This window comes from Mauremys reevesii, linkage group 2 (genome assembly GCF_016161935.1).
Source record: "Mauremys reevesii isolate NIE-2019 linkage group 2, ASM1616193v1, whole genome shotgun sequence".
NCBI lineage: Eukaryota > Metazoa > Chordata > Testudines > Geoemydidae > Mauremys > Mauremys reevesii.
The window spans coordinates 206767425-206783920 of NC_052624.1; the positions used below are offsets into that span (position 1 = coordinate 206767425).

Below are 16496 nucleotides of genomic sequence, written 5' to 3' on the forward strand. Positions count from 1 at the left end.
GCAGCAGAAACTCGGTTACTTGATCTAAAGTCATTCTTCTAGGCACCTGCAAACCTACACTGACTTGATGCAAATTGCATCATACAACTGCAGAGAGGATAAAGACCCTAAGTCGGACAAACCCCATTTGGAAGAATGTGAGAAGTTTATATTTCTGAAACCCACTGTTTCAGTCCATTTGTAACTTCAAGACAACCAGCCATCACATTACATGAAGGCTGTCTTCACACCTAGAAGGGCTTTAATAATTCTCTTGATATTTGGACATAAAAGTGTCTTACCAATTTCTCTTCTCTGAACAGGTGCATCTCTGCCTGATCCTCCATTTATGAGTTAAGGAGCTCCACCTGCAAAATAGGCATTTAGTGCCTTTGTAGGAGATGGTAGGGGCCCCTTGTCTTAGGCACAGGGCGATTACCCTTGCTGCAGCTGCTCTAGGAGCAACACTTTGCTCAGAGAGCAAAAACAACCAGAAAAAAAAATGCAGGCTGTAGGGGGTGGGGAGGAAATGGAGAAAAGCAGGAAAAAGGTCCAAAGAAAATATATCTTCTTGGGTTCTTCACAAAGAATTAAAGGGGGAAAAAAAAAAGAAGACCTCCTGAGCCGCCATATGTATTGCCTGAAGAGGCAGAAGCTTCCGGCAGGAAGTTGGTGGGCAGGCTTCCCTACTTGTCAAGGCATGCCCCACTCAAAAAGGAGATGTACAGATTTTAAAAGAATTTTATTCTGTGGAACTTAGCAAAATGATTGGGAAAACATGACTCCAAATTTCATAAGTTGTTACTGCTTCAGTCAGAGGGCAAAAGTTACATTTAAAAAACAATTTCTAGAGTTTACTTTCTAAAAATTAAAAAAAAAAAAGTAAAAATATGGAGTCATTTCCTATTATGAAATGCTGACTTCACTGGTCATTATAACTGTAAAAATAAACATGTAAAATAAAAAATGTGCTAAGTGAAGTTTGAACATTATGCTGCATGGATAGTATTTACAGTATAGATTTTTTTTTATTTGTCAGATTGATTCTGTAAACAATAGGAATATAAGCTTGATGGAGCATGAAGGTTTATAATGGAATAAGAACCAGTAATTAAAACTGACCAATAACTGTTTCCTTCAGTTTTATACTTCATTGCTTCAAGCCTATTGGTTTTCATCAATTTCATTATGGATAGCATTTTCAGTTTCATCAATTTAACTCATGAATTTTTTGAGGCAAAAACATTTCACCCCTCTCATGAAGTGCCTATGTTACAAAACAGTTAAATGGGAGATTATATGGAAGTGTAATGGAAAAATAAGCAGCAAAATGAAAGATTATTCAAGTTTATACACTAAAGTGTTTGCACTTTGTTGCTATAAACAGTGATGTTGAAATGCCAGTACCAATCCTGGGGGACCCAGCCTATCCCTTGCTCCTCTGGCTCATGAAGACGTATACTGACCACTCAACAGCACGAAGGGAAGATTCAACTACTGGCTCAGCAGATGCAGGATGACAACTGAACGTGCTTTCAGTACAGTAGACTGAAGGGGTGCTGGCATTGTTTACTCACAAGATTGGATCTCAGGGAGAAAAATATCAAACGGTTATAGCTGCCTGCTGTGTCCAACTGTGAAGCAAAGGGGGGAAAGTTGCCCCCGGAGTGGACAGCAGAGGTGTTGCAGCTTTCGGCTGAGTTTGAACAATCAGACACCAAGACTATCAGAAGAGCTTAAGGTGGAACTATACAGAGGCTTTGAAAGAGCATTTTAACAGCAAGCCACAGTAATGCACTGTGATGTGCTGTGCTCTACTTGGCCCTGCAGTCTGGGGGCCGTTAGGAATTGCATGGTGCACGTCTATGAATGTGACACAGACACCTACTAATTTTGTGGTGCTTGCTGTACATTTATGATTATTACACTGTTTAATCACTGATCTTATGAGTTGTGTCATGAGAGGCTGGGTGCTTTCAGTATCGCCAGCCATTCTGCAGCATATGCTGGGAACTAATGAAAATGAATTATTTTCCAAACAAAAGAGTAACAAAAAACACTTCCATAAAGTTCTGTGCAAGTTAAAAGCAAATCCATAAACTTCTTGTGGTTTTAATGTAACAGAGCTTAACGAAGGGGAAGGAACATTAATGTCCATTTTAGCAATATAGACATCAACTGTGCCTCTCACAGGTCAGTGTATGTGAAGCTGTGGTTGTCCTTAATGGCCCCCAGTGGGGAGTGGTAGAATTAGTGAGGTGGCCACTGATGCCACATGGAATGCAGAGAGGGCATGGAGGGAGGTGCTATACTGTATTTCTCCACAGACTGCAAAGGGAGGCAACCACAGGATTGTTGAACCTATAGATCCGCAAGAGTGTGCTGCATCTGTGTTTGCGGCCCAAAAAGCCCCATTATGTCTTCATGCATCTCCCTCCGACTTCTGGGCCTGGCGCCTGTCAGGTGTCTCCTTCTCTATACCGTCTACAATATTCATCCTCCAGGCCCTTTGTTCATGATATGATACAGCACTGGCTTGCATGATCTTGCTGAACACGTCATCCCAAGTTCTCTGCTTTCTCTTCCTTATCTGGCTCAAGCATTATGCAGGTGCGGAGAGGGAACCACTCAAGGCTGCAATGGCAGCAGCTACAGAGAAAACAGAAGTACCATTGTCAATATACTCACAATGGAAAGCAAAGTTAAGATTCAGAACTCCCTTCCCTTGCTCCCCGAAAGTTTTAAAACAATACATGCTTGCTGACACTTGCTTCAGAGTGCTTGTGCACAATACCACGCTCAGCTCCAGCCATGGTGAGTATGGCCTGCTAAGGGTGAGGGAAATGAGGAAGGGATTGCTCAGTTGCATGGAACTATGAGTGATGGGCAATGGCACTGAATACTGGCACCATTTTCCACAGCGGTGGCGATTTCAGCACATCTCTCATTCCTGAAGGTAACAAGGCACAGAGAGAACAGCTGCTGTTGGCAACCCAAAGCCACCTGGGCCTGATCACGCTAGCTTGTTTACTGCAATGGAGACTGCCAAAATTATTACCAACTGCTGTGGGAAGCTATCCTACCATGAAGGAAGAAATAAGGCTGCCATCCCTAAAAAGCTTTGGGAGAGGATTGCTGAGCCCCTTCATGAAAGTTTCATTGAGAGCTCTCAAGAGGATTCCGGGGACATCTCAGAGTATAAATGAACTGCTCTGCGCAGCCCCCCTACCTAACTCTACAGGGGAATGAAAAGCATACAACTCTACCTCTCTTTGTTGTACCAATTCTTTTAGTACAAGTAAATTAATGAAAAGTCAATAGCTGTGTCCTGTTAAGCTAGAAGCACCATAACCGTAATGGAAAATAAATTTACATACTTACCCAAAGTTCTTTCCCCTCCACTGGGCTTGCAGGTGCTCAACTGCAGAAACTGACTGGGCTGTGGTGGAGTCTCAAACAGCTCCTGGCTCACGGCATAGCTGGATCCCCCACAAGTTGCATGTCCTCCATTCTCCTCCACGTTCCCCTCGTCCTCTCTGTTCATGCCAGGGGCCGGTGTTCTCAAGCTCCTTGGAGATATCAACGGTGGTGGTGGTGGTGAAGTCTCCACCATGCATGGCATGCAGCTCTGGGAGTTAAACCTGTCTTCGTACAGCTGAGTAGGGAAAGTGCTGCAGTCTGTCCACACTGACAGCTACCAGCGCACTGTCGTGGCCACATTTGCAGCATGTTTAACAGCATTGGGAGCGGTGCATTATGGGCAGCTATCCCAGCATCCAAGTGGCTGCAACGTGCTTTTCAAAAGGGGTGGGGTGGAGTGTGACAGGGAGCGGGGGGAGAGAAAGGGGGATTTTGGAGCCAACACTGTGTCAGCACCCTGCCTTGCAAGTTCCGACCCCCTTCCCTCCTCCACCCCCATCTCACTCACTGAAAGCAAACAGCAGCTGTTTGTTTTTTTCCCCCCTCACAGACCAGATAAGCAGCCGCTCCCCAAAAAACGGACCCTTCCCCTCCCCCCCGCACCACCTCTCTCTTCAAGCAAATATTAGCTGTGGGCGTTCCAAAGGGACCCCCCTGCCTGCCTCTGCTTATTCACAGCAAACAGTAGCTGTGTTTGGTTTTTTGATAAGCAGCTCCCTGAGCTCACAACAAAACAAAGAGGCATCACAACAAAACAAGGAGAGGAACCTTCACTTAAAAGGATTATGGGGAGTTTCTGGAGGTCAGTTACTGCGTAATAAGGTTACTCCCCGTTTACACTGGAGCACCAGCGTCTCAGCCACTCTGCAGCAGCTGTTATTCCTCTCAGGGAGGTGGAGTACCTGCAGCACTGTAGCCACAGAGATACAGCACTGTATGTGCCTTGCCAGTGTGGACGGGGAGTGAGTTACAGTGCTGTGGGCAGCTTTATTGCGCTGAAACTCTCAAGTGTAGCCAAGGCTTTAGAGTTAGTGCACTACCTGCATCATCTATGTTTGTGCAGCACCAACCTCAAACACATTGACCATGGCTCAATGCTGCTTAGGGAGGTGATGTTACTATGTTGGCATTGAGGATGTCAGTATAAAAATCTTTAAAAGTAAATTATCTTGCTTATGTTACAAAAACACCTTATTTTATTAAAATTGAAGACTAAAAAAAGCTCCCTATGTGGTTTAAATTTTGCAGTCCTAACAACATGGAAAAAGAATTAACTAGACATCAATTTCATTTTCAGGTTCTCAAGTACTTGCATTTAGAATGGCCATAGGGTGTCAGACCAATGGTCCATCTAGCCCAGTATCCTGTCTTCCAACAGTGGCCAGTGCCAAATGCTTCAGAGGAAACATACAGAACAGGCAATCATGGAGTCATGTCATCCCACTGTCCCGTGTCATCCACTCCCAACTTCTGGCAATCAGAGGCTAGGGACACGCAGAGCATGGGGTTCCATCCATGACCATCTTGATTAATAGCCACCGATGGACTTATCCTTCATTAACTTACCTAATTCTTTTTTGAACTCCATTAAAAATCTAGGATGCAAATGCAGCAAGGGAGTATTTGTTTAAAACTTTCTAAGGAAGGGGACGGAACATTTCTACTCATCTTAAGTTTAATAAAAAACCTTAATTTTGCATAAATATGGGAGTTTATTTAACCAGCAACAATATCCACTGAATATGTAAGATTTTTAGAAGTTATTTAAGGTCTGACTTCCTATATCATAGTTCATAATATCTCAGACTGGATTGTTATATTAGTCTGAACACAACAATAAGGGACTTAAATTCTAACCCAATCTATGCAACCTTGGGCAAGTCACTGAATCTTGCTATGTCACTTTCCATGGTCTGTAAAACAGAGATCATACTGACCTGAAAGTTGCTACAGGGATTTAATGTTTTAAAGTAGCTTTGAACATAAAAAGATTCTTCCTCCAAAGTATAATTCTGAGTGTGTGTGCACACATAGTATTAGGTTTTCACTGCTCTTTTAAGTTTGTTTTGTAACCTTCATAAAAAGAGGAAAGATGATCTTAAGGCACTCAGAAGATCTGCCATGCTTCCTGTGTAACTTTGGGCAAGACATTTAATCTTTCTGTGCCTCAGTTTTACATCAGTAAAGTGAGAACAATAGTTGTGATGTGAGGAATAATTAATGGTTAGGCATGCTCAGACACTAGTGACATACACCATAAAAAATTAAAAAAAAAATCAGTACGAGTATTAGAACAACTTCAAGTTGTAGAAGATTTTTATATTGAGAGAGAACAAACTCATTTAAAAGCAAACATAGCAAGACAATTTTAATGACTTTTGCAGACAAGCTGAGTTTGTTATAGATTTTATACTCACAGATAATAAAAAAGGTATTCAGTAAATATACACACTATACAAAGGAGATAATATACGAACATCTTATGGACTAAATTCTTGTTAAACAGATAATATAAAACTGCATATGGGGGGAAATTGTTTTACCCATAACATTTCCTCCAAATACTGAACAGAATGGTAGAATTTATAAGAATATTTGATAAGATTTATATCATAGCTCAGTCCCAAGGACTCTGGCATTGTACGAACAGTTAGAATGAAAAAGGGTCATAAAATACACAATGTAAAGCCAAAATACTAACATGGTCACCGCTACAGTAAAGAAGTGGTAATTAATGTTGTGCTTAAGGTCCTAACATCTTACAACAGAGAACACCTCTGACAGATGGGAGATTTTTTGGCAAGTTAGAAGAGATGGGGTAGAGAGATAGGAATAGATTGATGCCCAAGAGGATTACATCTCAAACTATAGGAGCCAACATAGGAATAACTTTCTTACCACTGATAAGAACAAAACTCCTAAAAAAAATTGGATGTTTAATGTTTTAATTAAGTAGTGAATGGGTCTGAGCAGCAATTTGAACTATGTTGTTTACAATAAGAGTATAATAAAATGCTGCTCCTAACAGCATGCCAGAAATTCCAAGAGACGTAAAATGTTTTCAGCCAATATTTGCAAGATAATTACTATATATTACGTTTGCAAGCAGTTTTTAAATGGGCTGTACACACACTACACAGCAAATACTCATTTACACATTTCTTTAAAAGACTAAATATCTGAAAATAGAGTTAGTCAAAAAATAATATTGCCAGTTATGAATTTCAAAAAACAAGTTTTGGTTTTGTTTTTTTTTAAATTTAATGCAATTGCCACTCTTTCAACTGGTTCTAGTTTCACATTTTATAAAAAAATGTTAACTTGGCGGAGTAATCTTCTGTGCACCTAGATTGAAGGCTTCAGTCAGTTTTTGCAGATAGGACACAAGCCTATAAATCACTGTCTCATATATTATTATATGATTAAAGTGAACTAGAAGTATAACAACTATAATCCTTCACTGATAAACAGGGATTGGGTTAATATGCAAATGTTAAGAGTTGTATACAATTAATATTTTGAAGATTGTGTTTTATTTTAATGTGTATTTCTGCTGAAGTTTAAAAGTAAAGCGTGACTGTCAGTTTTAACAAAAAAACACAATGAACTAGTCTCAGATGTAAATTTGTTTTCCCCTCACACATTTTGATGAACACCCCTATTCTTTTTTTCCTCCCCCTAAAATTACTACACTATATACTACATAACTAAGATTTTTCTTTTTTTGTTGTGGCACTGAACAAACCACTCAAAAAAAACCCACACCTGAAAATGAGAAAAATAAGCCAGTCAGTTACAAAAAGTATTGGTTTATGATCAGTGAAGATCATAGTTATTTTTTCCTTACAAAGAACCTATATCAAAGACAGATCAAATTCTATTATTGTACAACCAAAAGTTGGGTTTTAAGGCCCCCATTCAGCCCTGCTGAAGTAAAGGGGATTATTTGTATTTAAAATTAGTCACCTGAGACCTAAACAGGCAATAATTGAGAATGTTGTAAGTAAGTGTTAGATATATCACATTTCTGAACAGTTTAATATTCTGGCATATACACAGAATATGTTCAGAAATATCTGTTATCTTGTAATCCCACCCACAGAGGCAAATTTTGTGCTTTAGGAAAGAGAGAGACTTCAGGCTTGTGTCCTTAGTAGTATGTTTTTAGCAGATTAAGGACTCTCACGTCTATTTATTTCTTATCAATTCTTTAATATTACAGAAGTGCGGGTAGTGGTAATGTCTGCTTTAACAGGTTCCATTTTTTAATTGGTTCTGCTGCAGTGTTGTGTGGTCCTTCAAACTAGGACAATTTGCGTGCTTTCGCCCCACTTGACATTTCGAAATTCTTTGGTTCAATAGTTTTTGCTCTACTTTTTCTTTAGTAGAAATAGCTATTTGTATTTTAGTTTACCAATTTATTTTTAATTATTTAAATATGCCTCTCGCTGTATCAGTTATTGATGGAGCTAGCTCATCAGTAATTTGTGGAAAAGTTCTTTCCCTATCTTTAGTTTTAGTCAGTGCTTTGAAAAAATATCCATATATCATTACATAAGTGTAATGCATTCATATGTAAGCTCACACAGAAAAATCTGCCAGATAGAATCTCACTAATGAGGATAAGCAAGTGTATCATTTGCATAAACCTGAGGATTAGTTTATATGCAAAGGCAAATTTACTTCTCTTCCTGTCCACTTTCCTTCATAAATAAAGCTCCTCTTTGTATTTGAGAAAACAAATACAGCCTATTAAAAAAAAAAATCTGAAATGTTGGAGGACTCAGTTTAAACAATATGGATTCTACAATACTCAGTCCAACATCACTTTTTAATGCCAACAATTCAATGAAAGTGTGAAATGGTTAGTGATTACAAAGTTATAGAAACAACACTATGTAAGGATAACTACATTTAAGAGGTGAGACAGCTCATTCAAATATATTTACTGCAGAGGTTATGTTAACATTTCAAGATGCAGGCTTATGACACATAGAAGTCTGAGAAATACACAGTTGGCAACATTAAAAGTACTTACTATGATCAGCTGTTTGTCATCTTTTCCTGCTTCTCTTAGTTTTTGAATATGCTGCTCTGATGACAGGATGCACCTTGATGCTAATGAATGGTTTGGCAAAGGGACCCTTTAAACAAACATATTTCCTGTCAATAAGGCCCTTCTGACTAGGTATTTTCAAAGATGCATCTATAAATGTAAATCCATTTTAAATAAATTTAAATCTCAAAACAAGGACTAAAAGAATACATGGTTTAGTTTACAATTTTGATATAGTTCAAAACTATAGCCAAGATGATGAACAAAAAAAAAGTGTACCATTTGTGATTATCATAGATTATAAACTATGTAGCTAGTGGGAAGAAATAATTATGAATGACTGGGCAATTTACTTATCACATAACATAACCACTCAATGTAGTATAGACATAGTGGTCTATTTCATCTACAATTCATTATTTTATATTATATATAGATATATATATATAAAAAGACATTTACAGTAATTTTCCCTCTGACTTTCACTTTACAAACAAATTATGGTCAGACTTAGTAGCAGTCCAATATCACCAGGAGAGGAGCAGAACAGTTTTTGTCTGGACCACACCATTCCAGTCCCTTAAGGAAGATAATTCCTTCCTCCACACCTTTGAAAAGGACCTGTGCACAGACTATGTATACACATCCAGTGGCTCTTCTTCTCTCATAAAATCTTTTTAAAGGGGACTTTCCCACTGCATGGAGAAGAGAAGCCAACTTGTCACTGACTACCTCAGAGGCAGAACAAAAGTTCTTCCTAAAAGTTCGCTAAAAGTTCTTCCTGCTCCCACTTTCCTGTTAGTTGTGTTATTTGGGGGAAGCAGAAAAGGGATTGTTACCAAACAACCAACCCTTCCCCACAGAGCTCTAGGGAACTTTTTCCAAACGGAGATCGCAGGAGAATTTAGAATGAGAGGCTCCTAGAGGTTATTAAACTCTCTCATGCAATAAAAATTTAAATTAAAAAATAAATAAATAAATAAAAACCACCCCCACACACACACAGACACATCACAAGCACCTCTATTTGGAAATTACTAATCCTAACTTTTTTGCAAAGCAGAGGTCAGACAGAGCAATATAGTTCTCATTAACAAGATGCTAATAGTTACCCCTGTCTATTGCAGTAGATAAAATTATAAGCTTTTACATACGTTGACTTTTTGCTCTACAAGTTATAGCTAAAGAAGTGTTGGCATGCCAGACTTAAGACATGAATTCATGTCTCTTTCACTTGATTTATGATTTCTTCTGACTTGCTAATTACTGGAAATACTTATGTTTAAAAACAGTGATCTTTCCTATTACATCTTTTCTTCTTGGGCCTGCAGTGAAATTATACCACGTATGACATCATTTTTATGTCAATCAGGTCTCAAATAGGATTAGAGGAGCAGTATCTGGGACATGTGTTAAGAAAGCACTTATGAAAACAAGTATCTAAAATAGCAAAGGAAGCACAAATTTATTAGCCAAGAAGTCTTTTTTCAAGCTTGCAACAATATGAATATCCTCCATTTCCAGACAGAAAACTTAAGCTTAGGTGAAGTTGAAGATAAGATCACACTCACATCAGCAACTAAGAGCAACAATCTTTATAAAACTCTCTAAACTAAACAAAAGTAAAAAAAAAAAAAAGTTCAAGATTAAATTTGAAAGAAACTCAAACATTTAGAAGTATTCAGTTAAGATATTTAAACTTACATCTGGCCATCTTTTTATGGCTTTTTTACGGTGGTATTATTTTTGGATCAAGAAAATTTTCTAAATATTAGAAAGTCCTCAACCTCTGGGTTAATTTTGAAAAGCCACTGTATTTGTCCAGCTTGTAGGTGAAGACTGAAAATCTGAACTACAGAGCAGTGTTTTATAATTGGTTTCATGTCTCCATTGTGAACATTTTACTTTACGTCTAATGACAGTAAGATCACTGGTTAGGATATGGAATAATAGTGTCCATTACTTTGACTCTGTACATTGCCATCTGACACTCTTAATGAGGTCTGAGTAGACAAGTAACACATTGAAAACAAATCAAGAGTGCGCGTATGACAGAGTGGCCAAAACTGGCACAGCCACTATATCATTAAAAGTGAAGCATCCTACTTTGTGTGGTTGCAAATGAGGAAAAAAAAAGTTATGGATAAGGGAGCCTAAATTTCTGATTTTCTCAGGGCCTCACTGTGCAGCTAGATTTAAGGTAGATTGGGGCACAAAGCTCAGTGTGCGGGGGACTGGGGGAACCACAAAAAAACCTAAAACATTTCCATTAAAAAGAGTACTAACTGAAAAACTACAGGATCCTTCCTCTTTTGAATAAGTGAACCTAATAAACTTAAATTTTAGTCATCATCTATTTTTGAGTCTCAGGTTAGGATCTGGCAAAAAGCAATGCAAAATGTTAAGTATTTTTTAGCTCTGATAGTTACCACTTTTCCAAAAAAAAAAAAAAAAAAGGGCGACTCACATTGCAGCCAGGGTGTATGATAATTTTTTCACCAAAGCTGAAGTTAGTGTTTTTTCCACTGACAACCTCCTTTGGTAAACTGGATTACACAGAACTCAGTCTCTTATGGAAAGGATGAGACACCAATTTCCATGTTAAAAAAAGTTTAGGATGGCAGTGGAAAAGAGGGACAAAAAAAATTGGTCTTATAATGGCAACTTTACTTAAGGAGTGGCTACTGTCATTCCATAAATATATTAAAGAATAAAAAGGTACTATACCTCTTCTCACTAGTCTCTGATGTCTGATTTGTGAATAAAGTGCGCACCAATTGCTTGGGAGCCGAACCTGCAGTTAATCAGGGTAATAATGTCATTTCATTATAAATTTCTCTTAATAGAAAAAGCAAACTTGGCAAAACATGTTAACTTCACTACAGCAAAGAGATATGCAAGACCATGTTATACACACTGTACTTAATCGGTTTAAAAAATATATTAAAAAAAAGTCATGTAATGAAATGGTGCAAATTTAGTTCAGGATTCAGATATTTCTCCACACTAACTTTTTAAACTTACCTTACATTAAAATCTCGCTCAATAGCCAGGGAGGAGCAGAAGACAATCTGAATTTTAGTTTCAACCCACTCATGCTGACATCAATTGGGTACTGCTGTATACATCAGCAGAGCCATAAATACGATCTCTGACTTGCTCAGTAGTACGGTAGGGGAAGACAGACAGTTAGGAAATGCAATTGGGGGTGGGTGGGGGGGAATGTTTTTCCTAACCCCCAGCAACAGTATAGGATCCTAACAATACTGTTACTGCACGTGGCACTTCAAAAAGCTGGAGCTGCACTGAAAAGAAGAATTGCACAAGTGTCATATTTTAGTAAATGGCTAGACTTGTTGATGAAACATTGTATAGGGCACAAGGCCAGGCACTATCACAAGGAGATGGAGAGAAGGCAAGAGCATGGCATGCCATCAGAGAGGAGTAAGAGATGTATCAGTGATCTAGTAAGAATACTTATTAGTTTAGGACAGAGTTTGAGTCTTTGCTTCTTGAAATATGAGAGGCGTGGGGGAGATTTTCACATTACACTGACCAAGACTTGACAACTGGAACAGTGCTGACAGGTTCCTGAGAGAGGTGAATGCAGCCCTCTTCACACAGATGAACAGTTGCAAATTTGTGGAAATTTGGTGGAGAAGGGGAGGTAAAAAGTAGTAACTCTAGTTCCTCCTTGAGAAGAGATGGATACAAATAAGTGAAGAGGGTGAGAGAAGAGATGTATACTGTTAGAAATAAGGCAGTGGTAATCAAAAGATATGGATAAAAATCTTTGAGAGTAGGGGAACCCTTTCAGCAACCAGAAGACTCAGATACAAAAGGAGAACACAGAGAATGCAGCTCCTCTTCCAGCAGCCTGAGAAGGCGGAGTTTCAAGTTTATCAGACATCTACTAGCCAGAAGCTGACAGGAAAGATGGAACCATTGAATAGAGCCCAGGGATCAGCATCCTGAAAGAAATTCAAGCACCCTTCCTTTTCTCAGCTGCTGCAGGGGAGCAAAGCTTTTCACCTGAGCATTGCCCCACTTTTTGTAACAGTTCATGATCAAGTGAATAAGTCTCCTTACTATTAGGTACCTGGTAAAAATTCCAAGTCCTGTGTGTAGATGTGCAGATGAAGGAGGGTGGGAGAGAAAGAATGGGTGATGAGATAAATAAGGAGAATAATGCTGAGAGAGTATACGGAGGGAGAAGTAGTTAAAAGAAAGTTGAGAATAAATAGAGAGGGGGAAAAAAAAGAAAACAGACACTAATGACAACTCACAAGCCATGATCAGTTACTGGCAAAAAAAAGAGTTGAGTGAATACAGGAAGGAAAAGAAGGTAAAAACAAAGAGCAAAAGATGAAATAAGTCAATTTGGTAGACTAGTACTCAATTAACATCTGATTTTACTGACATGAATACCAAAAAATATTAATCAGATATAATATATGATGCAACTCGTTGTTGTAACTGGCCAAATACTATTCTAATATACTTGATTAATTCCACCAGTAATAATCGAATATAGCCCAAAAATTAGGTATCAACAAGTGCTGTTGGTATATTACTTTTAAACTGAGTACATAACTTTTATTCTTTTAAATTACTGGGGATGTGGCTCTGGAGGGCATGGTTGCCAGATACCATATTTTTCACCTTGATAGTAGGCTTCGTTCTAGGACTGCAAGGTAAGTTTTCATGCCCTGCTGACACCAATAAATTTTGTAACCTTCCTATTTGAAAAGCAAGAAGAGGATTCCTTCATCACCATCATTAACAGACCTCTCAGAGTGCACAGAATTTACAGTTTAGATTTTTTACCTTGAGAGTCACTCTCTATCTCCTTTTTGGCTTGCTTAGGTGGTTGTGGTGCTGCTGGAGTACTTTTCACCGGAGTGCTTTCTGGACTTGTATCCAAATGCAAGCTAAAACTCTGAACAACACAACAGAACAGATGATAGATCAAAGTCAAACGGCTCCATCTCTCTCTAAGTTCTGTGCCCATTTCATTAATTAAATATTTTATGAGTAAAACCATTACTGAGTTCCTACAAGATCAGTTTAACACTTTCCCCAGTTCTCTCTAAGACTTTGCTTAATGAACTGATAAGCAACCCCATGTATATATCTGTGGCACTATCTGATGTGGCAAAATTTTGTTACATTACACATTCCGTGCATATGGATGCTTATTTGGAAAGAATATGGTTATTACATGTACTCCTGTGTTCTTAGAACATTACATTTAAACAAACCTAATCATGAGCATAAGTAGTACTTTGTCCTCCCATTCCCCTTAATGTATATTTTCAGCAAAAGATAGATACGGTATTTTAAATTAATCAGCTATGACATTTTGATTTGTTGTGCTATGCACTTGAGTTACTGGAGGAGAATTTTATTTTTTTAAAACTATTACCCTTAGTAATAAGTAACCGATTTCTTTTCCTATTTGACTTAGAGCAGAATCACAAGTCAACTCAATAGCAGATTAAGGTTCCTGTACTGAAATGTTTTAGTTGCACAAAATATGTTACTGATAAAGCTAGTTACACGAGCACAGATAGCACTGTTAGGTACTAGAATAAGTTTAGGAAAGTATCCTCCCACCACATTCCATAAATAAAAAGAATTACCTCATCTAGTGTTGGCTCAGGAACATGTTTTGTCCGATTATCCAACAAGCCGTTTTCAGCAACTTTTTTTGTGGGTTGCTTTGTTTCTGGTGTCACATCTTTAGCTCTGACTGTTTCAGAAGAAACTGCTCCCAATTTCTCCTGTACATGAATTGCACTTTTATTCTCACATGGCTTTGTCACTGACAATTTACCTTGGGCCTTTGAAAGCTGTATTTCTGCACCCGTTGCTTGACTTGATTCTGGAACTTTAATTTTAGTTTCTAACAAATCCAGCTTGGGAACACTTGCAGAGTTTAATTTATTTTGATGTATATTATTAGCTTTCATTAGTTTAATTTTGGTCCACTTAGAGTTTTTGTTTGCAGGACTATTTCTGCCATTCAGAACACATTTGACAGGTATTCCTTTTTTGCTGGGGAAAAAACGCTTGCACTGAGTGCTCTGATTTGGTTCCTTCTGAGTAAGCATTACAGTCTGAGACAACTGCGTTTCTGCATGTTTCTCTTCTCCTTTTCTATATTCAGTGTTGGGAGAATCTCTTTTCACCTCTACTGTATCTGACTCAATTTCACCTGCAATTTCTTCACAGAGTTCAAGAATGCTTACCCGTTTGGACTTCACAACGTTCTCAGGCTGATTGGCTAGATCTTTTTCATTTACAGGTGGCTGCGAAACTCTCTTTGCTTTTACACTGCTTTTCACATTCTGATGCACTGGTTGTTTTTCCTTATTTATGGTCATAGAAGTTGGTTGAAGAGGACTTACTATTTCTACTTTTTTATGATCAAGAAATAATCTTGAGCCTTGCAGGCTATGCTGAGAACTGTTGGAATCATTGGTTTTATGGTCCATTTTACATTTTTTCTCTGGAAGAGAGCTGGTTATTCCTACAGTTATTTCTTCATCTCCACTTATAAAATTAGATTTTGTTTTTTTATTTTTCTGTTCTGTTTTCTGCTTAGGAGGTTTAACTGTTTCAACTCTAGTACCCTGAATACATCCTTTTGTTTGAGTGCCCTGTTGCACTTCTGAAGCTTTTTCTTCTTTAATTTCTCTATTACGAAGGGATCTTGCTGATGTATCTGATAACTGCTGCAATCTATGTGATCGCCTGGTTAGTTGCTCATCTGCGATAATGATGTGTCTTGGCATAGGAATGTCTTGTACTGACTTTTTCTGGCACACTTCCTTATTTTTTGTGGCTTTTGGTTGCTGTTGTGTGTCTTTGACAGCTATTTTAGTGTTTGTGCCTGATGATCTTGTCATCATGCGCATTCCTAATTCAGGTTCACGTTTGTTGTCACCGAAAGATTTAATCAATGGTTGTTCAGCATCTTGAGAAGTTGACTTTTTTGCAAGATTCTTTTTAGGACTCTGAACTTGTATCCCTAAATTTTTATCAGTAATTTTTACAGCTCTAGTACTTGTAGAAGAAGAATTACCTTCTGTAGGATTTCCCTTAACAGATTTCATATCCACGTGTATGTTCTTAAGTGTAGATTCATTTAAAGTTTTTACAGACTGCAAGACAGATTGCCTAATACTTTGAGGTTTCAATGAATTTTTTTTAATATCTGAAGTTGACTTTAATTGCCGTCTCTTGCTTTCAACTGAAACTTTGGTTTGTAAAGCACATTTGTCCTTCCCTTCAGGACCTGTTTTGGAGGAAGTCTTTGTAGATTTCAAGAAAGTAGTATGGTTTATTTTTGAAGATCTGGAGGGTGTTTTTGTAGTAGATACCCTACTTAATGATTTCAGGGATGATTTTTTCATAGGTACTGTTTTACTGGATCTTTTCTTTAATTGAAGTTCACACTGCTTTGAATGTTTCTGCACTAGTTTAGAATGGGAGGACTGCCTAGCACAATTATTGATGGCTTTATTTACCACTGACCTGTTAGGTTTGACCAAGATTTTAAGCACTGCTTTCTTCTGCATTGCACTTTTATTTGGCTTTGATTTATTTATGACATGTTTCGTGGCTGACACCTCTTTTTCTTTCTTTGTTGATGATTTGCTGTTCCTATCTAGCTTCCGACGTTTAGCAGAAGATTCTGCTATTGCAGACTTCCTTTTTTGGGCTGCCATTTCTGCAAAACAACAATTGAACCAAATTTCTACAAATTTTTTCAGCTACTTCTATTGTTAATGTACATTAGCCATATTATACAAAAGGAGACATACTGGATTATTAATTTTGTCTATTTACTATCAGTGTGTACTAGTCACGATCAGAAAGCAAAATCTGTTATGCCATTTTAAGTTTAGTATACTACATTTATTTTACTTACAGGTATTTTATAAGAAGCGATCGATGTTTCAGAAAAAGTAACTTATCAAGCTGTGCCAAAAGCATTCCTTATAAATTTGGTTGTAGACAAGGCATTACATGTCAC

General features: G+C 37.9%; 1 protein-coding gene across 8 annotated transcripts in view; it reads right to left on the reverse strand.

The window, feature by feature from the left end:
- ESCO1 (establishment of sister chromatid cohesion N-acetyltransferase 1) overlaps nt 1–16496 on the reverse strand; it is a 52505-nt gene that overhangs the window by 34086 nt on the left and 1923 nt on the right. For 7 of the 8 annotated variants that reach the window (XR_005593601.1, XR_005593600.1, XR_005593602.1 and 4 more), the window contains exons 2-6: nt 16392–16496; nt 14098–16190; nt 13283–13394; nt 11183–11249; nt 8438–8543 (exon numbers count right to left, since the gene is read on the reverse strand). Coding sequence is in view for 5 of the 8 variants with exons in the window: in XM_039522292.1 (XP_039378226.1) it covers nt 8438–8543; nt 11183–11249; nt 13283–13394; nt 14098–16188 (2376 nt within the window). In the remaining 3 variants the exon portion in view is untranslated. The remainder of the gene's footprint in view (nt 1–8437; nt 8544–11182; nt 11250–13282; nt 13395–14097; nt 16191–16391) is intronic. The other variant, XM_039522294.1, reaches the window with a different exon arrangement.